The sequence below is a fragment of the Populus nigra genome, chromosome 4, assembly GCF_951802175.1.
Source record: "Populus nigra chromosome 4, ddPopNigr1.1, whole genome shotgun sequence".
NCBI lineage: Eukaryota > Viridiplantae > Streptophyta > Magnoliopsida > Malpighiales > Salicaceae > Populus > Populus nigra.
Genome location: NC_084855.1, coordinates 11,125,205 through 11,149,555, shown reverse-complemented (window position 1 = coordinate 11,149,555; position 24,351 = coordinate 11,125,205). Strand labels below are relative to the sequence as shown.

At 31.4% G+C, this 24,351-nt stretch overlaps 1 protein-coding gene across 1 annotated transcript; it reads left to right on the top strand.

Moving 5' to 3' along the window:
- Window positions 1-12,085: 12,085 nt before the first annotated feature.
- Window positions 12,086-17,640, top strand: LOC133692665 (AT-hook motif nuclear-localized protein 1-like). The gene is made up of 6 exons (XM_062113765.1): window positions 12,086-12,407; window positions 12,761-13,165; window positions 14,580-14,647; window positions 15,461-15,592; window positions 16,744-16,905; window positions 17,097-17,640. Exons 2-6 carry the CDS (start codon window positions 12,811-12,813, stop codon window positions 17,355-17,357), a joined length of 978 nt encoding a protein of 325 aa, XP_061969749.1. The 5' UTR covers window positions 12,086-12,407; window positions 12,761-12,810; the 3' UTR covers window positions 17,358-17,640.
- Window positions 17,641-24,351: the final 6,711 nt, after the last annotated feature.

The window sequence follows — 24,351 nt, the reverse complement described above, 5'->3', positions numbered from 1 at the left end:
TAGGGATGGAGAACAGGAACCAGAATAAAAGGCAGAAATCCAAAGTTAGGGAAGATGTAGAGCATAAAGTGTTCCGGTAGTACTCCCCATCTTTTCGAAAGAAATCTAGAACCTGGCAAATCAATGTTAGGGTGACAGTTACAAATACTGTCTAAGCAAAAGTACAAGATAAGTATTTTCTTAGTGCATACCTTCTTTGACCTTCAAAGCAATATTGCTTCATTGTTGAACTTTGAAGGCGGAGTAACAAGAACAGAAATTATAAGGCTGTGCACTCAGCAACCACTCATGAAACAAACAAACAATTAATGAAAAAGAATTAGATGATCAAATAACATTAAAAGAGTATCTTCAAAAGAAAAAAAATGATACAAGCCAGTAGAATGTTGAATACTGATCCATCATGTCAGCGAGAGACGTGTTTTTCTTCAAAAATATCGTGACTCCCTTAAGACTTGAATAGCCATAGGAGATAAGATAGATATAAGAGAAGCCACGCTTTGACCATGGATTGACCAGTTAGTTTCAAGAAGAGAGGCATAAACAGAACAGCGAAGAACATAATTATGTACCTTAAGACTCTAATTTCTACATCAAGTTCACACCCTTAAGTTGCAAAGCCTTTTAACTCGCCATAAGAAATTGTGGTAAAGAATTTGCTAAAGGAGATTTTATAAATAAACATGTCACAATTGGAATTTAGCATTTGGAAGCCTTCAAGATTTAATGGTGGCATAACCAGTCCCTTACGTTACGGGTCGTAGGAATCTTACAAAAGGGTTTAAGAGCTCACCTGCAGTAACTGTTCAAGACTCCTCCAAGCATACATAGTTCACATAGGACATATAGCCATTGCTATTCTAGCCCAAAATCTGCAACGAGCTTGAGTTTCTTCAGAGGAGAAAAGACAGCAAGCCCTTAGCTTGATGCTCTTAATTCATATCCATTTAATCGATGCAGTATTGCAGATTGAGCACTCCTGCACAACTTAAAGATAATTGCTATCCGGAAAGACACAACGACAGGCATTTTAGATGTCATGTGTAGCATGATCTGAACCATCAAGCTGTATAATAAAAATCACGCGGGAAAAGAACACCTACAAGAACAACTTATCAGTGTCCTGAATAGTGAATACACCGCCATTCCTATTTGAACATCATCTGTGCAAGATTTAGCTAAAAAAACCCCACTATTTCTTTTTAATTGAACAAGCTAAAAAGTTTCAAGACAAACTGACACTGCATGATTTCCAGATCCAGAATCAACAAAATATATAAGCATTGGAAAAGAAATATGAAATGACAGAATGTAGAAAACTATTTCAACGCAGTTTATGAATTTTCCAGAAAGCATTGTCCGCGATTGAAAAATTCTTCATGTTTGGTAAAATGCGGTATCATATATGGAGAACAAATTTTCATTGTTGCATCACAAACTTTAATTGTGAACCTCAAATAGCTAACTCGCAATAAATACCTAAAGAAACCATTCTCTGTCCACTAGCTTACTATTAAAGAGAAAAAAACAGCACCCACTACAAGAACACAAATAAGATGGCATAAGAGTGAGAGATTTAGCCTTAACTCCTGCTCTCTATATAATTATCGCAAGTTTATCATATGTGGTAAGGAGCTAACATGGACAAAGATTAAAAAGTTTCCAAGGGCTTAGCAAACCAACTAAAATTTATGATCTTTCCTTCTTTTGCTTAAAAGAAGAATAAGCTAAAGAAGGAAAGAAAGATACCCTCCAAAAACAAACCACAGATGCATGTTGTACAATGATGCATGAAGCCTGTATATCATATTTCCAACGAAGGGGCATTACCTTTTTACTCAATAGTCAAAAAGAATCTGGCACAAAATTCATCAATAACTTCAAACAAGAGAGAGCCCGGCAAAAAACACATTTGGTCATAAGCAGATAAGATGAAGAGGCTTATTGTTAGGGTTATTTCTACGAAACATTTCTGTTACATAGGGACGACTTCTTTCTAGGCTTGAGCAGTACATTTAAAACACATTTGGTCAATATCAGTATGATTTTTTTCAAAGATACAGCATCTTTTAACTACAAATCAAACCTTCAAAAACTAAAATAACATGTTTTTTATTAAAAAAAAAACATGAACTATACCTCCCATCCAAACACATATACTAAAGCAAGAAAAGGAACAAGAAAGAATCAGGCAAAGACTACGGTTCTCATTTTATTTAGCTTTATAGGAAAAGGTGTAGGGTTATTTTTACGAAACATTTTCTCACACCTCTTATTGTAATTATTTACGCATTATAGGACCAGAAGAAAAGTCGGGCACAGCTGATTGCAGAGCAGGAAGTGCTTTTCCAGTCAAAACCAAGTCCCCATTACAGAGAGGGAGGAAGCCTTCCAGAACTTCCATGGGAGTTGCAGAGTAATGGAAAACTCTCTCTTGGTGGAACAATGCTTCGAAACTCCAAAGCTGAAAAGAAAATCTCCTCTTGTGAATCCAGACAAAAAGGGCAATGTCTTAGACCGATGCAACTCTTCAAGACACGGGCCACACGGTGGTTTTGCATCTTAGTTCTCTGGTAAATCTTTATTCAAATTGGATTTTTTCTTCCTGCATGACAGTGGGATCTGCAAGAATATTATCATAGTATGAACGTTAAATTGATGAATGGTTCCTGGCATTTTCAGCTGGAAGAACCGACTGTTTGGTCAGTTGCAAGCAAGACACTTCATTAGTTTGCTACTTGAGAGCCATAAGCCCATAACACACTAATCATTTCGAAATTTCCCGTTTCGAATCTTTCTATCCTTCATTCTTCAAGTTGTACAGAGCTTTGTAGGTAGGAGAAACTCAGAGATTTTTGGTCAACTAGTAAAGAAGCGTCCCTCTACTGCTGCTGCAAAGGCCCGTGAAAATGAGTCAAGCTTGATCCGGAAGCCCCTTGCCTCCTATTTTTCTGACCATGTCCTCTAGGGCCAACATTGTTAATTTAGTGGAGGATCAGAAAATAACGCCAAGTGGAGCATTAAACACATTGCCTTATAACAAGACAGCAATGGATACACCTTCAAATTTGATCTATGCTGGAGATGATGAAAAAAGAAACCTGACACGCTGGCTATTCCAGTGGCTTAAACTCCTCCAACAACATCAGTTCCTATGCTGACGGTCTTAACACCGGCTACCCCTTATGTTTCTTGTGCCCCTAAAACAGCGAGAAATTTTTTGAACAAGAAGACCACTCCTTTGAAGAACTTAGAGCTGGTTTTTTCTGTCTCAAACCACAATCCTTGTCAGTGTTACTGGTGATATAACCGTTTTTTTGTGATGAAGTCGATTTTAATTGGCTTTTAATCTACTGAAGAGCAACTAGAGATGACCGTTTTCATTTTCCATTGTCATTTGTGATGAAGTCGATTTAAATTGGCTTGTTAATCTTCCAAACTTAGCTTAAGGTGATCTGATTAAAACTAGAAAATTGTAGTCACTCTATATTTTGGGAATTAAATGATTAATTGTGATATTTGTTTAGTTTATGAGTAGATTGTAGTCACATGAGACCGTAGAAAAAAAAACAGAAAAAGATCAGGAATTTCAATTTTTAACAGATTCAATATTAATAAATTAAAAAAAATTAAAGTAAAAAAAAAAGGTAAAAAAACAATGTTAATCCAGGTTATTTTTTTAAATCCGTGACTCAGACCATGAAACAGAGATTACTCAATCAGGAAAAAAAATAACATGAAACTCAATTTTCAACCAATTCAATATTAAATGATAAAATGATAAAATATATATATATATATATATATATATATATATATATATATATATAATTTCAATGACATTTCGATATCGAAAAGAGTCATACTCACTGCTCGCTAACCCATTTATCATTGTTTATCAATCCTAGTCTTTCAATTGTTTACGATCTAAAATTTGATCTCTCAAGCTCTAATTATTTTAGATAAATAAAATCAAAATTTATTTTGCAAAATCAATCATCAATTAAGGATTGAAAGTTTTTCTCAGGCATTACATAATCTCCATATCTAGACAACTAAAAAAACATTATTAAGTCTAATAAAAAATATATTTTAAAGAATCAAATTTAAAAAAATGGAGTGACCAAGAAATACTTAGGACTGATCTTCCCTTGCCTGTGCACTTAGTTCCTAATTCTTCCAAAGAAAGATGATTGAATATTTGTGTATTATTCAGATTTAGTTCTCCTAACTTAAATTGTTTTAAATCAATATAATTTCATTTAAATTTATCAAAAGCAAGCATTAATTGACTGCCTTTTTTTTGTTTAATTTTAATTGTGATTGTGATGTAATATATACTTTTTTAAAAATATTATCATATATGTTTGTGGTGGCGGTATTGATTTGTGAAATAAAAAGAGTATATATCAGGCACTTAAATTCTTAAATTATTCCATCCGTAGCTGTCTTCAACCATGACAGTAAAACTGGTGTAAGCAATTGGAGGGAACATAAATGATATCCGCGTTGAAATTTTGAACCGAGATTCAATTTGAACGTCTTTAATAGCGATGACCATCACCACTGTAGGTTTTTTCTCTCTTTTTTTTCTCCTTGAAAAAATGACGGTGCTGAATTTTGGCTCAAAGGTAGAACAGACCTTCGAATAAAACTTCATTCAATGGGCCAATGGGCCGGAGGATCAACGTACTAACCATGCCCTCAGGTAAATTAGCTCCAACCCGAATCGAATGCCTAACTCGGTGAAAATGTACGAGATCTAAAAGTATGTTTAATAGTACGATTGTGGTTATTTTTTAAAGTATTTTTATTTAAAAATATATTAAAATAATATTTTTTTTATTTTTAAAAAATTATTTTTTATATTAGCGCATTAAAATAATTTAAAAACATTAAAAATATATTAATTTAAAACAAAGAAAAAATAAATAAATAATTTAAATTTTTTAAAAAATATTTTTAAAACACAAAAACAAACAGGGATTTATATTTCACCTGCCCTTCCCATGTTGGTCGGGGAAGTCTAGAGCCTACTAAAATTAAGGATATCTTTATTTAATAAAAACTTTCAAGAATAAATAAGGTATATATGTTAATTATACTTTATAAAATAAAGATTGCCCTTAGTTAATAAAAGGCTCCAAGTATGAAATAAAAATTGTCAAATGCTTCATTCCTCGGACCTACATAAAAATAATAATAAAAATATTTCTTAAATATTTTAAAATGTTCAATTTATAATTTTTCTCAAGACCCTCGTTTACTGTAAGTCGGCTCGAAGGGTGTCCTCCATCAACACATGGATTAAATGAGAATACACCCTTTAATCTCCATCATCTCATGAATTAGACTAAAGTTCCTTATTAATAGTACTTTTTTTTTTTTTAGATTCGAGAAAACCCCATTTTCTAGAAAGCGCACTTTGTGAGTTCAGGTAAGTAAGTAAAACCCCGACTGTTTCAAACTCTTATAAAAAATACACGCCCTAACTCGAACAGGACATCGCTCACAGCTTAGAATTAAAACAGCTTTAGAATTAGTCCGTGAGTCCATTACTATAAGTGGCAAATATACAACCATCATTTCATACCCTTACACTGACACTTCCATATGGATTCAAAGATATATAAGAGTCTGAACTCTAAGCTGTAAAAAAGGGTTCAAATCTTCATTAAAAAAAAAAAAAGCTTCATCTTGTTTCTTTAACACACATTCATATCGTTATTGTTAGAAAATAATATAAATTATATCCTAAAATATCACCTAATAGCTTAAGCTATTAAGTTAAGATAGTTCTTTAATAGTTATGAGACCTTAACTTCTAATTTAAAATAGTTGTTTTACTTTAAAATAATGATATTTAAATATATTATGTTTTTGAAGCGTGACAATTGTTAAATGACATATCAGCTGGTTGGTTACAGTTGTATAACCAGTCGATTGTTTCACACAAAAATCATAATTTTATGATTTTTTTATTTCAAATATGCTTTATGAGTAAAAACATATATATTTGTCTAACTTGTAAACTTTAAAACATGCTCCAATTAAAATTTTAAAAAATTATTGTTGACATTGTAGTTCTCATAAGTGATTCTAAATAGTCGGGGTGTGCTTGTCTTAACTAGATGGAGATTTGCTCTAGACAGATTGCGTGGATAGGTCTAGGCCATTGAGCTCTAATTTTGGTAATTTTATGATTTTTCCTACAACGAATCGACTGGTTTAATGAACTAGTTGACTAATTAATTATAAATTTAAATAAATATTATAGTTGTGAATTGTAATATTAATTAAAATTTTATACTAGTTTTGAATCACGATATCCAAAAACATGTTATTTTACCAAAATATTTTACTTTTGTGTCATTTTACTATTTATTTACATTTTACATGTTAATTATCTAATTTATGCATATAAACTTTCCACTGGACCGTACTTATTGGTTGGTTTACACATGTAAAATAATCATTTAACTAAGACTAAAAAATGAAAATAAATTGGGCAATAAACATATAAAATACAAATTAATAGTAAAAGGTAAATAAATAGTGAAATGAAAAAAGAATTATAATATTTAATTAACGTAATGATTTAAAAATACAATATTTCATTATATATTATTATTGGAAATCATGATATCAATTATCACCTACTACATTCAATGAAATGTCTCCATAATGAACAAGTTCTTTGTCACTTTCTCTACGCAACGAACCACTTTTTTGCCATTTTGCGCTATCACATCTTTAGCTGTTACTGCCTTCTCTGCAACATACTCTGAAGTTTTCTTATCGCTTTCAACAATGGTGTCTTTTACCTGTGCTCCCTTTTCTGCTACATACTGGGTAGATTTCTGAGCCCTTTCAACAATGGTGTCCTTTACCTGTGCTCCTTTCTCTGCAAGATAATGGGTAGTTTCTTTAGTCCCTTCCAACAATAGTGTCCTTCCCGTATCTGCAGCATTCTGGGTGGATTTTTGAGGCCCTTCAACTACAGTGTCTTTTGCCTAGGCTCCCTTCAAGGACAGTGCCCTTCGCTTGAGATGCCTTCTCTGCAATCTGCTGAGATGTTTTTGGAGCCCCTTCCCAAATAGTATCTTTGGTTTTGTGAAGTCTTCTCCGCTGCAATATCTTTTGCTATTCATTGTAAATGATACGATAATACTGTTTAATTGGTTAATTTAAATTGATAGATTAATATTTTTTTATTTTTAAAAATTATTTTTAATATCAGTATATATAAATAACCTGAAAACATATAATATATATATATATATATTAAGGGTTTCAACTCTTATTTTAAAAAAATAATTTTTTTCTTGAAAATATAGAATATATAACTGAAGGGTTTCAAATCACACTTTGAAAAAACATAATGTTTTATGTGTGGGGACAGTAATTCCCCCACACCATTTAGATAATGTTATAATAGAGAAAAATTAAATATTAAAAAAATTATTAAAAAAACAAAAACAAAAATAACTCTTAATTTTTTTTATCATAAATTATATTGTGCAGTTCATAATAAAACATCAAATCTTTTGGTAGATGTTATAATCGTGATATTTCATAAAATTTTAAACGTTATCATTTTGTAAAAACTTTAAATTTACTGTTTTTATTTTTTTTATAAGAAAATCCAAAAACAGGGGGAGTCTATAACTTAAACCTACGATTTGTGTATTGGGACACTAGCCATGGCAGATGCAATGGTCAAATGGTCGAGATCACTGTCATTATTATCACTAGTTGCCCCCAATATAATTTTGAGATGCTATCATTGTGGTAAAATACTTTGAGATTATATATATATATATATATATATATATATATATATATATATATATATATATATATATATATATTACAAAAAAAAAAAGGGTACTTGATCTTGATGGGTAGTGGGCTTGAAAAAATCAATAGCTATAGATATCACCTATATAGTCCTTTTCACCTTACATTCCACCTGTGACAAAGTGACAATTTCATTCCAAACATGACAGCAAGGGAATATTTATAATATTGGTGTGTAATAATTTTTATTTGAAAATAAAATAAAATAAAATATTTTTTAATTTTTGATAGTAATACATAAAATCATAAAAAACACGGAAAAATATTAATTTAATATTTTTTAAAAATATCTAAAAATAAAAACAAAAACTATGCGAAGCACCCCGGAAAACAACAAGAAGAAAAACCAAGCAAGAGTGTTTAAAAGATAAAGATGGACGCATACGCATACATATTTTAACTAACAAAAGACTGAGTCAAGATTTTCAAAGGTGAGGATCATAATTAGAAACACGACAACTAGAGTAGCATGCCCGCCCGACCACCTCCATTATTCAATAAATCAAATGTTTCCTTTTTCAAACTCTCCTTTGCTAATATACCACCACCTGACATTTTTACTGTTTGTTTTTTCAGCGCCCTCTTCTCCGATTAAAAAAGAAAAAGAAAAGAGTCGTATGCTTCTTGCAAAATCTTCCCTGCCCCATGCTTGCGTTCTCGTTCAGATTCGATCACATGATAAGCCTGATCCTTTCAATAAGGTGATGCAGTCACCGAGTGCGGTGCCAGGAATTTTTGCTGTACTTGATTATTAAATAAATATATATATTTTTTAAAAAAATTAATTATTTATTTATATACGTAATTTTTTAAAGCCAACGGTTAAATTTTAATTCAAATACACTATCTAAAATATTAAAAAATAAATTTAAAAGTACATAAAATTAAAGTAAAAGTAAAAACAAACTTACTATTAAAGTTACATACTTCGATGTTTTATGGAATATAATTCATCTATAATTGAATCTGAATTAATATTGTAATAACCCCTCAACCAAGATAAAATAACAATCTCATATCAATCTGAATTCTTTCTTAGATTAATGTTTTATAAGTTGGATTTTGTAAGTTTACAATGTTATTTTCTCTTTTTTTTTTCCTTTGATTTTTTTTAATGTTTTTCCTTTACTTTTCTTTCTTTCTCTCTCACCTTTTCTTTTCTTTCTTTTCTTACTTTGCTTATGCCCAATCCGCAACATATAAAAAGAATGAAGAGCTGATTTGTTTTATTTTTTAATGATAAATAATTATTTTACCCTTAATGAGTCGTTTTGCTTTTATTTGACGGTTTTTTTTATTAGTACTACCAAGCTCTGTTTATCCTAAAATTTTAACCAGATTTTATTCAATATATTTTAAGATCCCTCGTAAAATTTCAACTCAATCTGATGGTCGGATTGAAAATTACGTCCAATAACATAAAACTGGTCATATTATGATTTTTCATTAAATTTTTGAATTTCTCCAAAAATTCTGAAATTTTAACTCAAAAAACATCATATTAAAAGACCCTATATAAATTTTCAAAAAAAATTTGTAACTCAAATAAAAATTATAAAATTTCTTTTTCATAAATAATCAAAAAATATTAAAAAAATCTTTACTTGAATACAGCCCACCTAAATCTTTAACATGCCTCCGTCCATGGCAGTCACCACGCCTACTCATGTCTATAGTTCTTTCTCAAACATGTTCATTAAAAAAACATATCGTATTTCTTATTTTATTTATTTATTTATTTTACAACTAGGGTTGTCCATGCCTTTCAAAACTCGGTTTGCGCTACGCTGAAAATTGTAGCTTCTCCATGGATAAATATACACTTTTCTTTTACTGTTACAAACCCACTCTCCATCTGACAAAAATAGCCTCATCTCCCCCAAATCTTTCACGTATCAAGGAGATCTGTTCTAGCCTCCAGTCTTTGTGCCCACGACATGCTCCAAACTGGAACCAGTATATGGTTCAACCCCAACCTCCAAAAGTCTCGTTGTGTTTCTTATGCTCCAAACTGGAACCCGTATATGGTTCAACTCCAGCGAGATCTGTTTGGGTTTTTGACAATTAAAATGGCGGGACTTGGTATTGCTTGTAGCGGTGAAGATGGTGGTGTGATTGGGTATGAGTTTAATTGATATTTGGGTGTGTGATTGTGGTGGTGGTGGGAGAAGTTTAATTGTTGTGTCAATTGTCGTTGGGTATGCTTGTTGCTTTATGGTGGCTGTGTTTACAAAGGTGTCGTGTGGAGGCAGAGGGGGAGGAATGAAGAAGCAGAGGTGAGCAAATGAAGAGGTTGGGCATGTTGCTTGCCGGATTTTGTTCAATTTTTCTAATTGTGATGGATTATATTGACAAGGACGATGATGGAGAGGATTGTGGAAAGGGAGAGGGAGGAGAAGCTTTGAATTTTTATTTTCTAATTTCTAATTTTACTTAACTTTTATTTTGATTTTTGTATTTAAATGAAAAGAAAAGGTTTGTAATATGTTTTATTAATGAAAAATGGATGGAATGAGTTGACAAAAGTCAAATGGCAAGAATGAAAAGTAAACTAAATGAATGGTACGGTGATTATATGTTTCCATGATAAGAGGCTGCGATTGCATGAATAGTGAAATTGAAAAACATGAGTGTGGTAAATATATGACATTTAAAATGGATGGAAATTAAGGCAGGTTAATCAAAAGATTATTTTTAATTAAAAAAACCTCAGCATGATCATGCATTTTCATCATCATGAGATTTTAATCCATGTTCATAAAGTCTTGCAAGCCTAGTTTAATAAAATAATAAAATTAGTTTATATTCATAAACATGTATAAATAATAATAATAATATTTATATTCATATAGTTCTAACTCAATTATCAGACTTTAAATTTACTTTCTAGAAATTATTATTTTGAATTCTATAGATTAATCAAAAAATTATTTTTAATTAAAAATATCTCAGCATGATCATGTATTTTCATCATCATGAGATTTTAATTGATTTTATTACATGTTCGTAAAGTCTTGCAAACCATGGACTTGGTCATAATTAGTTTAATAAAATAATAAAATTAGTTTATATTCATAAACATGTATAAATAATAATAATAATAATAATAATTATATTCGTAAGGGTTGTAACTTAACTAGTCAGATTTTAGATTTGCTTTCTAGAGGTCACCATTTTAAGTTCCACAAATCTTAAGGCCACTGGAAGTTTACATAGTCGTTAATTTCAGAGCCCGTGGGATTAGTTGAGGCATACGCAAGCTGATTTTGACACTCATATTAATAATAATAAAAACTCCACAATTGATACATTTATTATAAATATTCTTTTTAGGACCTTTATGGTTTTTTGCTATATTTATTATGTATTAATAATCATATTTTTATTTTATAATTTGAAGTCATGAAATTACTACATGTTATTTTATTATTAATATCACTTTTAACTATAATTTTAACCAAACAATTTCAAATTATTTTTTGTTTAACATCAATTTTAACAAAATATATATTTTAATTAAACTATCAATAACAACAAATGCTTTTCTTAAACCTAATTTTTTAAAATTACAATCATAAAAACAACTACAATATAAATATATAGGCCCCGTTTGTTTTTGTGTTTTTATGGTAGAAAAATATTATTATAAAAAAATAATTTTTTTATTTTAAATTAAAATTTTTAATATTTTTAGATTATTTTAATATACAGATATTAAAAATAAATTTTAAAAATTAATAAATAAAAAATAATTTAAAAAATAATCGTTCATAAAACTCAACATTGTACACTTGGATGGTGGGAAAAAAAATCTAGATTTGCTGACTACAGAGCAGTGGCACAGTTTGTAATTCTCAATGACAACAAGTGGCAATGGTTAGAATGAGATTTTTCATTCACCGAAAAAGACAAAAAGTAGGTCAGCGGCAACAAAAAAAAAAAAAGTTGGTCATCCAACGCCTATATTTTTTGCAGCTTTAAATGTTAACACCCATAATTTATTTATTTATTTTGTTTTAGAAAAAGCAATCCACTTTTTTACCTTATTTCACATGCTCTATCAATAAAATTACAAAATTAACCATATTTAACTCAAATTTCAAATTTCAATTCCCCTCACGGACGTGAAATTTCCCTTAAATCAATTGTATTTATCGGGTTTAGCAAAAATAATTAATATTTTTTTTAAATCGTTGCTTTACTCTTACTTAAATGTTCATTTTCGTTTTTTCCCTTTCGTACTTTATTTATTTATTTACCACTCCCTTTTTTTCGTTTTCTGGTTTCTGTTCAGACCGGCAAGGCAAGTGGATTATTTTTCCGACAAGGGAAGACTATTGTTTTCTCGAGAAAATTTTTTTTCCCAGGAAGCAAACAGTTTCTTCTCTTTCTTTTCCTGTTCCTTTTTTTTTCTTGAGTGTTTTGCTAAAAGAAACTTCGAAAGTGCCAGTACTGTTTGAAGAAGCTAAGCGAATGTGAAAAAGACTCAGAGAGAGGCAACAGTTTCTGAAGAGAATCCTCTCTACGTCCTGAAGTTGTTGTTGCAGGTCATGATCTTTTAACATTTTGTTGTTTTTTTTTTAGTTAACATCTTTTTAAAGAAGTAGAGTTTAACAGTTCCTTTTCTTTTATGTGAAAGTTCGTGGTTTTGATCTTTGAAGATTAAAGCAAATTGTTGTTTCTTTTTTAAAATTCCCTTCCTTTTTTACTTTTATATATGATTTTTTTTAGGTTATGATCTCTAGGTTTTTCTGTGTATGGTAATTCGGAATTAAAATGCTAATATTTAGGTTGAATTAAATTTCCTGTGTTTTTATTTATACTGAGATCATTTTTTTTTAATTTATTGTCTGTTAACCTTTCATTTTGATTCTATTTTTTATGAATTTCTGTGTTGCAGAAGCAGGAAAATAGGATTGTTAGCTGTAGTGATTGTTGAATAGTTTATGCATGGAAGGAAGAGAAGGATTAAGTGCAGGGGTAACAGTGATAGGAGCAGAAGCTCCATCAAACTATCACGTGGCTCCTAGGACTGAAAATCCTGGCCAGTTTGTAGTGTCACCACCAGCCGTAGAGGTGCCACCAGTTGGTGCTGGATTGACTGGAGGAACTACAGAAAAGAAAAAAAGAGGGAGGCCAAGGAAATATGGACCGGATGGGGCGGTCGCTAGGGCATTATCACCGATGCCTATCTCTGCTTCGGCCCCCTCACCTGGTGGAGACTACTCTGCTGGAAAGCCGGGAAAAGTGTGGCCTGGTAGTTATGAGAAAAAGAAGTACAAAAAATTGGGAATGGAGAATTTAGGTATGTTTTTCCCTTTTCAAGCCCATTTCTTTAGGAATGAGTTTGTTCTATTATCAGAATGGTATGAATAACAATGATTTTAATTTTTCATATTAATGACTTAGTCGTTGTTTCCTTTTGTTATAGTTGAACTGGTCTCCAAACTTGTTTTTTAGTTGTGCAATTTGGGTTTTTGAATTATTGTTTTGATTGATTTGAAGAACACAGGTCCCTCAAACACCAAAGATTCCCTTAATGTGAACTCACCCCCTAATAACACTCATTGAAAGCTCACCTGGGACAGTTTTGTGAAATGCTGTTGTTTATATTTGGAATTATATAGTGCTGGTTCTGAAAATAACAAAGTGGGCTTTTGTTGGGTTGGCATGAGAGTGAGAATATTCCTTGCTTTTTTGACGAGGATTGAACAATATGCTCTGATGGCAGAAACAGTGCATGTTAAGTTTGGAATTCTTCGGCAATGTCTTTAGTTACAGTGACTGCATTAGAAAATAGCTTGCAAAATGTTATTTCCGTTCCTGTCCTTCCTTGGGTGCCATTATTCAATTGAGAAAACTGTCTTTTTCTGAATTTTTTTGAGTTTTAAATTCTCTTTTCCATATGGACACAGATTCTTCTCTTCTAGCGCACTTCTAAAGCAATGGAATATCTTGTTTAATGCTTGTCAAACTTGCCCCTCCTGGAGTCATGCCTTAGAATTTGACACTTGTCAATATAATCACCGATGAAGTTGCATGGCAGGCTATAACCCTGTATAAGTAGCCCAAGGCTTTCCAGGTGCAAATTGGTGGTTGGAACACTAATTTGCCTGGAGCTTGGGGATTTGAAGCCCTGTAGAATTCTGAGCTGTAATGCATAATGTCCTTCCATATGTATGTACAATTGACTCGCATGAATTTTCACTTTATAATATGGTATATCTACTCATTGAGAAATGTTTTCCATAATACAATATCCAGTTATCAAACTGTGGAAATTTCTTACCTTGTGGCAACAATTTCAGTGCAATGTCATTTTGCTTCAACTTCAATGATAATCAATTTGAGATATTGTCAGTTGCTTAAGCTTCTCTTCATGAGATTGACTTGACTCTGGGAAGTTTTTCACTGTTCAAGATGTAAAAAGAAATATGTGTGGCTTGCTAATAATTGTACCAAGTTCTGTCCGAAAGCTGTTTCCTTTAGTTTGTCCAACTTGTACATTATATATTGCTGTACTTGTTTCTCCTATCCTTCATTTTCCTTTGTTTCTAAAAAAGTGGGGTAACGTGCTTTGAGATACCGTGCTCTAAAGTAGTAAATGAAAGAAAATTGAACATGTGCTTTCAGAAAAAAAAAAGGTTAAATTGTTTGTTAGGGGAAAATTGCTGACTTTATTTTGAATTCACTGGTGTTGTTTGATGGTTACTTTTTAGGTGAATGGGCTGCTAATTCTGTTGGCACAAATTTTACGCCCCATGTCATCACTGTTAATGCTGGCGAGGTATGCTTGACCGAAGACTGACAAATTTTAACTTACATTTGGATTATGCTGATATGGAAATTGTTTGCACTTTCAATTTTTTTATTTAATAAATTTCTATATGGCTTGTGAACTTAAATGAACACATTTTCAGAAAACATGCAGCATGAATGCCTCTAATAGCAACACAAGTTTTTATATCCCAAGTCCTGACTGTCAGATTTCATTGCAGAGTTATTTCCCTCGAAGCAGATCATCTTTCTGACTTGTGCATGCACACTGGTTTTCTTTATCAATTATATATTTTTTTTTTCATTTCTGTTGATGGATGATACTTCTTAGTAATTTGTTCCACGTGAAAGTCTGCTATCCAATTTTTCACATGGTGTTTCAATTTAACTGATCTAAAAAGACTGGAGAATATATTAGCATTCAGGGAAATCGTGATGGATATTTAAAAGGATCAAGAACCAGTTTTTGGTACATTCCATTTCTATTTTATGTATCATCCTTTTTTTGCAAGTTGTTTTGGTGAGTGGTAACTGATTGTCTGTATTCAGCACTGGCATTTCTGAAATGCTTGCCAAAATTAATTTTGGTCACTCATCTGATTAGTTATGGAAGGGATTGAGTTACAGTAATACTCTTCTTCTTTTTTCCCGTGAAATGACAAATTGCAAATTAACTTTGTTACAGTAATACTCTTCTTCTTTTTTCCCGTGAAATGACAAATTGCAAATTAACTTCTGCATGACTGTTCTCTTTAGCTTTACTCGTGATCTTCTTTGGTTCTTTAAAGTCTACTTCACTTGTAATCTTTTTATGGTTTTCAAGGATGTTACCATGAAGGTGATATCATTTTCACAACAAGGGCCTCGTGCTATTTGCATCCTATCTGCTAATGGAGTAATTTCAAATGTCACTCTTCGTCAACCCGATTCTTCTGGGGGTACTTTGACATATGAGGTCTGCCGTTCTCTCATTCCATCCTATTTCTTAAACAACTCATGTTAACTTTACAATTAAAACGAGTGCATCTACTAAATTTAAGATTTAACCAGTTTTGTTATTGTTTTAGCTTTCTTGTAGTTTATATTTGCATGGATTTGATTTTGTAAAAGTATAGGATGTCTTGGAGTTTTGAAGTGATCTTCTGCAAATTTGTTTCTCTCTGGGTAAAGTTAACAAGTTGGGAAATCTTAGAATTTATTTGATTTTGAGAATTTTGTAACTTGGATCGGACCAGCACATGTTTCAAATAGTCAGGTATCCTTATTTTCTCCGGAAACTTGTAAACTCATATAATCCATGTAATGTGAAAAGCTTTTTTTTATGCTGGAATAATCAAGTCAAGGTTCATAGGGTTTTTCTGGTAATACAATGTCCAAGATGCCATTCCTCTGGGTAACTTCAACATCAATGCACTTCTGTTGTTGTCTTTTACTGCTACACTGGAGAATTGACCTAGTTGAACATGAGTATACTGTTAAATTATGTCAAAATTGAGACGCTGTTTCTCTGACAGTTGATGGATATTGGCTGATGCTGGATGGTCAATTTTGTGGAAATAGCAGAGAGTTGCCAACTCTTTTCATACGTGTTGACATCTATCTGGCTTGTCTAAGTATTGGTTTTAGTAATATGAAGGGAGATTATAGGAAATTAAAATACCCAAACTAGTGCTTTATTGATTAAAGACCTCTCATTAACAGTGCACACTAATTTGTTTAAAACCCTCAAAACCAATTAGCTGTAACTCAGCCCACACAGCACAACTCTTTCTAAACCACGTACATGGCTTAGTTGTTTTTTCTATCCTCTACACATAAAATAAGACCAGGCTCCTATATTTATAGAAGCATATTCCGACTCTCCAAATCATAAAACATAAATGTCTAATGATGCATACCCTTCAACAGTCTAATTCCTACATGGATTCAACCTGGGTTAATTACCAACAAAGAGGGATGGGAAATGCAAGTTTTCGGTTGTGCTTTTTTATTCCCAGTAGAATTTAAAAGCAATTGTATTTGGAAATTCATTTTAAAAAAAATATTTTGGAAGGGTACGAGGTTCAGTTGATGTATGGAGTTTTTAATCTCTTCTATATTGTATAGGGTCGCTTTGAAATACTTTCCTTGTCTGGATCATTTATGCCTACTGAGAGTCAAGGAACAAGGAGCAGATCGGGTGGGATGAGTGTCTCTTTGGCAAGCCCTGATGGTCGTGTTGTAGGGGGCAGTGTTGCTGGACTTCTAGTGGCTGCTAGTCCTGTGCAGGTAAGCTCTCTCTCTCTCTCTCTCATTTGAAATGAAAGATGGAAAACTCCACTTCGCTTTTCCCCTTCAGTGCCCGCTACAGGTGCAGTAACTAAGTAAGGGTTAAGGGCTTTGATGTTCCACTGCATTCCCCTACAGAAGTTGAAATGAATCAAGTTTTGAAATACTTGCTTTTAACATCTTGTTATCAGGTCGTGGTAGGCAGTTTCCTGGCAGGAAATCATCAAGACCAGAAACCAAAGAAACCGAAGATTGACTCAATACCAGCAACTTTTGCACCAGCACCAGTCATACCTGTGTCTATTGCGGAGCGAGAGGAAAGTGTGGGTACTCCACATGGGCAGCAGCAAAATTCCTCATCCTTCCAAAGAGAAAACTGGGCCACCATGCACTCCATGCAGGATGTGAGAAACTCAGTAACTGATATCAACATATCATTGCCAGAAGGTTAATTTTGAGAGTCCTAGTCAAAGCATCTCTTACTGACTATATTGATTGGTCATCCTGGAGTCTGAGTAGCTCCTCGTATCAAATTCTGTTTGCTTTATTGAATATTTCTTCTGGAATAACTAGGATGTTAGGAATGACATACTTTTTGGCTGGGCTCAGACAGGATATCTGATTACTAGGGCTAATCTAAAGTAGGCTTCTTTGGTTTGTTGTGGGTAGAGTATTTGGTTGTAAACACATTTGATTTGCCTTGGTTATGAGTTTATTTATGACAGTTCTCCTAAACCCCAGGCCAAATTCTTATAATAGCAAAATTTCTACCAAATTATACTTCCTTTATATAAAATTGCAGACGATATTTGCCTCTGTTTAGGACATTCCAAAACATGCACGGTTATAGGGAGGTGTGAGTGTGTAGCTATCAGCACTTTGAATTGAGTGCCAGTCTGGATGAACAAATTTGCAAGGCTTACAAAACTAGCTTGACACAATATTCAAGAGAAATCATGTGGATATTATGGGTGTTTGTGAGTGGTGGTTATTTTTGAAAAATTTAACCTGGACCGAACTGAAAACTAGTTCAAATCAAATTCAGCTTGGTTCAGGTCAGGTTATTTTTGCTTTGAAAACCGGTAAACCTAAGAAATCCTTCAAAATGACTTGCTTCTCCTATTGACCCACCCCTCTTGGACTTCCGGTCATCTTCTCTTCTAGCGGTGGTCGAGCCTTTAATTAATCCTTGATCTCTCAGCGATCTGTATCTCGAGATTTTTTTCGTGAATCCTTCAATTCTTTCTAGGGCGGCCTGTTCTTGACAGCAGTGAAGTGGACCGACGTAGAGCCCGTCCGATAACTTAGTACTGGTAGGTTTTTAGGAGATATGAACCAAAAGCCAGAATATATGACAGACATTTTAATACATCATTACATAAAAGCATTTTAATACCAAATTTACAGGTATAACAGCTACAACTCATAGCCAGATTCACCAAATGGAATTCAATTTGAGATATGGCAAGCTGAACTGAAAAGTACCTGACAATTGAATTAATGATGAAAAAAAGAAGATGCTCAAGATGTGGTAGAATTGCTAATAAAGTAAAAGAATTGGGGAAAAGTAATGGTATCGTTCATTCTGTACCCGGACCCAGATGCATTGTAGACTATACAGTTCATATAAACAATGCTTTTTTTTTTTAGTTTCGAACTTTTATTCTTTACAATTTTAAGTTATATTAGCATGATTTTATATATTTATATATTTACTGTATATATAAAATGTCGAGGAATATTCTAGAATGAATTAAAATTGATTTTTGCTAAATGAGACTTTAAGTTGTTACAAAATTAAAAGAACATGACTAATTTTTATTTATTTTAAAAAAGACCCCATTTAGACGTGGAAAACCTAGCTTTGCGCTTTATAATTTTAATTTATGTATTTATTTGATCCTTGTTATTTTATTAATTTATATTTTTTTTAAATTTTATTATATTTTTTTATTGTAGTTCTTGGATGCTGACAGGAGAAAAAATCAATGAAAAACGTAAAAGAAAAGGAGAGTGCTATATTGACAACATTCTAACTATAAAAAAAATTTGATAGTACTTAGTGTCAATAAATTTATTTTTTAAAAAAAGTTCAATAGAGATAGTATTGTATTTTAACCATGTTGGAAAAAGTAAATTAAGTTTTATAATTTTTTTTATTTTTTATTTTTTAGAGTAATTAAAAAGTGTTTTGGAGTTAAAAATGTGTTTCTTGAGGTTTGTAGGGTGTTTTTAAGATAATAAATAGTGTTTTAGAGGTAAAAATAAATTTATTGAGGTTTTTAAAATATTTTATAAATAAAAATAAATTAAAAATAGATATTTGAAATACCAAAACTAAAACCTTAATTTACCATCACATATCCAGCGATGACATGTTATTTGCAGGCAAATCACGTCTGCTCCTTCAAGAAAATTTAATCAGCCAAGCGCGTGGCTTGGACTTTTTCATATCTAGCCAATACCCAAGCTTGATCTTTGTCTTTTTTTTTTTCACTTTTGATTATTTTTATTTGAATTTGAATTAAAACTTTATCTCTATTTTTTTTACTTTTCATTAATAATTTTATTTAAATTTTAATTAATATCCTCTTTCTTATTATTATTTTTAAATTGTTTAGTTCACTTTTTTCTAAAAAAATAGCAATTTATCTTTTTAATTTTTTTTAATCTTATAATGTTTCAAAGATATTATTATAATTTTTTTTAAAATTTTTTGTTTTATATAAATAAATTATATTTGCACAATACATTTATAAAAATAAAAATTATTTGTTCATAGAAACCATAATTAACCTCTAAAATAAAATAAATAAAACATATAAAATTGAAAAAGATAGCTAGGGTTAAATATTTGCATGTGCATTCACTAGGAAGATTAGCTTTTTTTTATTATTTAACTAGATTATTGGTTTGTGTTGCACCTTGAGTCGGATCAATTTTTTCTTAATGTAAAAAATGTCCAAGTGGTTCTAACTTGTTTTCTAATAAAAAAATATAATGAACTCAAAATATAATGCATATTTGATGATATTTTTTTTTAATATTGATACAGTGAGATATTTGATGACATATTTTTTTCCAAGTATTGAGGCCAACATATTGGATAGATCTAGGTTAACTTGTTAAATCTGCAACCCAAGTCATGAGATCATGATAACCATATAGAAAAAAAAATTAAAATAAATTATGAAGGTCAATTCCTAGCCAACCTAATATTGAAGAATAAACTTGAAAAAATATTAAATTAAAAAATAGGAAAACAAGCTACCTTAGTCAACCTTAATTAACTTACCAAGCTCGCAATTCAGATCATGAGATCATGATAATTTCATGGAAAACAATTAAAAAAAAAATACGAAGTCCAATTTCCAACCAACCCAATGTTTAACGATGAAATTGAAAAAAAAATTAAAAAATGATAAGAAAAAACAACCTCAGTCAACCTGGGTAACTTATTAAACCCACAACCTAGGTCATTAGACATGGATAACTTCATAGAAAAACAAATAAAAAAATTCCGAAGCTCTATTTCCAACGTATATATCCAATGTTGAAGGATGAAATCGAAAAAAAAAAACTAAATCCATGAGTTTAGGATAACTCCACAGAAAGAAAATTATGAAGCTCAATTCTAAAACAATCTAATAATAAAAGATAAAAAAAGATTGAGTTATTGGTTGGTGAAATTGAAAAAAGAAGTTCAATTAAAAAGAACCCACAAAAATAAACCAAGTTAATCCTGGCTAACCCGTCAAACTCGTAATCCAAGTAATAGGATCAGGATAATTCATATAAAGTAAATTAAAAAAATTATAAAGTCCAATTAAAAATATTCAATTAAAACAGGACCCAAAACAATGAAAAGAGTCAACCTGAGACAACTTGTTAAATATGTGATCTGAGTCATGAGATCGGGATAGCCCTATAGAAAGAAAATTAAAAAAATTACAAAGTCCAATTTCCAACCAATTCAATATTCAATGATGAAATAAAAAAAATATGAATTAAAAAATGATAAAAAACTCAAGTTAACCCAGGCTACTATGTTAAACCCACGACGTGAATCATGAAATTAGAATAACTTTATAAAAATAAAATAAAATAATTAAAAAGCTCCATTTCTAACATATCAAATGTTGAATGATGAAATTAAAAAAGAAAAAAAAAAACTAAATTTGTGAGATCGAGATAACTTCATAAAAAGCAAAAAAAATAAAATTACGAAGCTTAATTCCCTACAACTTAATATTGAAAGATGAAATTAAAAAAAATTTGAGTTGTTGGAGGGTTAAATTAAAAAATATATATATTCAATTAGAAAAGGACCCCAAAAGAATAAACTAAGTTAACCCAAGTCAACTTGTCAAACACGTTACTCAATTCATGAGATTAGGATAACCAATAGTAGGGGTGATCATTTTCGGTTCGGTTCAGTTTTTGTTAAAAAAAAGTAACCATACCGAATTTTTTTTATTTAAAAAAACTGAAACTGGTTCAAATTGACCGGTTTCGGTTCAGTTTGGTTTTTTAGGACAAAAATTGGTTCAGACCGATTTGACTCGGTTTTTTTCGGTTTGGCTCGGTTTTTTCTGGTTTGGCTCGGTTTGTTTTTGTTTAGGTTTGGTTCGATTCGATTGTTTTAGTTTCTGGCTTATAAAACCAAAACCAAACCAGTCGATTTTTTCAAAATTTTAATCGGTTTAATCGGTTTTTTTTCACGGTATGGTTTTTTCAGTTATTGTTTTTCTGATTTTCTCAGTTAATTGGTTTTTTGGTTTTTTGCTCACCCCTAACCAATAGAAACAAAAAAAAAATCTGAAGCCCAATTAAAAAAAAATCAGTTAAAAAAATTAACAAAGTCAACCCGAGTTAATTTACTAAATCTGCGATCCAGGTTATGAGATCGGGATAGCCACGTAGAAAGAAAATAAAAGAAATTACAATGTTTAATTTTCAACAATCTAATATTGAATGATGAAATAAAAGAAATCAATTAAAAAATATATGAAAAAATAACCCAAGTCAACCTGATTTAATTTATTAAACTTGTTATCTGTGTTATGAGATTGAGATAAGTTCATAGAAAGCAAATAATGTTTTTTTTTTTGAAAACACCACTTCAAACCAATCTAATATTAAAATTAAAATTGAAAAAAAAAACTAAATTTATTAGCGTAATATATAACCCAACATAAAAATAAAATAAAAATCATGAAGCATAATTAATGACATGCAAAAAGAAGACTGGGGTTCTTATTGAGTAATCGATTTGCATTCTTATCGGTATTTTTTCTCAATTTTTACACTCTTTTATTTGTTAAACTATCTTCTGTCACTTGTGAAAAAATCTTCCTCAATTTGGTTTACTACTTGCTAAACACCCGTGCAGTGAGGAATCACTTTTTTTTTTGTTGCTTTGACTCTATTTAGTCATGTTCTACATATAAACTAAGTAGTTTGCAGTCCGATTCTTTAAATTAAAAGTATTTAGTAAATAGTTCGTTTTGGAAAAATAAATAAATAAAATTAGAGAACAGGTAAAAAATGATTATGAGATAAACATTTCTTTCCCCGATAGTGTTATGATAAGCTAAAAGAAGTGCTTGACTTGTGAGCACAGCAGAACTAAACAGATGCTTGATCTTTTCTCTTCTATAATTAATTTCTTCTTTATCTTATGGTTCTCTTGAGAGTCAAGAAATATGCAATCAGATGAAGATCAGATTTCCAGGGCTTTACACAAAAAGCAATGCATGGCCGGCCACTTGTAGAAAATGGACATCATTTGTCTGCAAATGTAATATAAAAATCATGTTATTATGTGATTAACTAACCTCTTTTTCGTCTAATAGTAGACTTTAGGAAACTTCTTGGTAAAACCTCTACTATAATTTTATTAATAATTAAGCTCTGTCGTCAAGACTCGAGAAGGCTATATAACATGCCATGAAGAGATTCTGCTATCCACGAAGAGGGAGGGAGAGAAGTAGAGAACCCACTTGGGGATGAGGATTAGAGAGCCTACAGTCATTTGTTTCATCTTCTCTTTGTTACTCTCAATATCTAAGCATAACAACCTTCATTTCTCTAGCTATGACTTCATTATCGTGGCAAAACCTAGCCTAGTAACTTTGTTTTTCATGTTCCACGTTATCATGATCACCATCTTTATAGGAAGCTCTGAGCCTTCAGTAGAAAATCTTGAGTGCTCGTTTTCTTCTCTCACTCCTCCATGGTATGAAATGGACCAAACAATACAAAAAGTTGAAGTTTGTGGTAGCACTAGCACTGATGATGAGGATGATGATCAGAGCTATAATTCTGATGGTTATCATGATGATAGCTATCATGGTTCTGATGAATATGATGAAGAAAATGACGATGATGTTATTGATACAGAAGGTAAAGACAGTGAAGATGAAGAATATGATAATAAGTTGGAGGAGAAAACAGAGGAATTTATAGCGAAGGTTTATCAGAAAAGGAGGGAGGAGTTTCTCGGAGACAGGCTTCTTTGTATAACTGCTGGTTAGCAAGTCTAGCTAACTGGTCAGCTTCCCAAGCTTTAGATATGCATAAATGGAAAACATGTAATAAAGTTTGAATTTGCCATTTTGTTGTATCTTACTCCTTTTCTTTTTCCTTTCCTTTCCATTTCCTTTCTCACCTCTGATTCATGAAGTCATGGAGAGTGGTGGGAGAGGGCGTGTTCTCGATGGTTGTGTTTTTAAGGACACTGTTAGGACTGCAAGCTGATCTTACGCTCGTGCATGCATGTCTGTGTTCCTATGAATAGAAATATATGTGTCGAAAAAGATTAATAAATATCTGCAATATAGTGTGCTTAATTTTAGCAATCTATTGATCAGAATTCAAGGACTCCTAGCCCAAAATTGGAAAAGAAGAAAAGGAGACTTTTATTTTCTGATAACTAAACAACTAATTAATCAATTAATTATAGAAGACTTGATCAGTTACTTTTGGGATTTCTATTGGCTATTATATGACATATATACACATTTTGACGTCGCAAATTTCAATGGCATATATACATCTCCAACCCCATCATTTATGCAATCTTTCGCTGAACTTTCTTCCTGTTGAACTTTGGAATGTTTGTCTCGCTAATTAAAAGGAATTTTATCTGCTTAGTTGGTGGGTGAGACTGCAAATCTAGAAGCTCCTACGAGCCAAATTTTTAACGACAGATCACCGATAAATAAACTGTTGATAATATACCGTGTCTTTCCTACAAATACCTGACAAAATCCTAGACAGCCATATTTTTTCGGTGATTTTGTTAGTATATATATAAAATAAATTAGCAAATCTCTATAATTTTTCAAGAAAAACTGGCATGTTGTACCGATAAAATTTCCAGCAGAGTTTTTATGTCTGTTAGTGATTCCTAATGCTCTCAAAATAGTTTAACATTGAACAAGA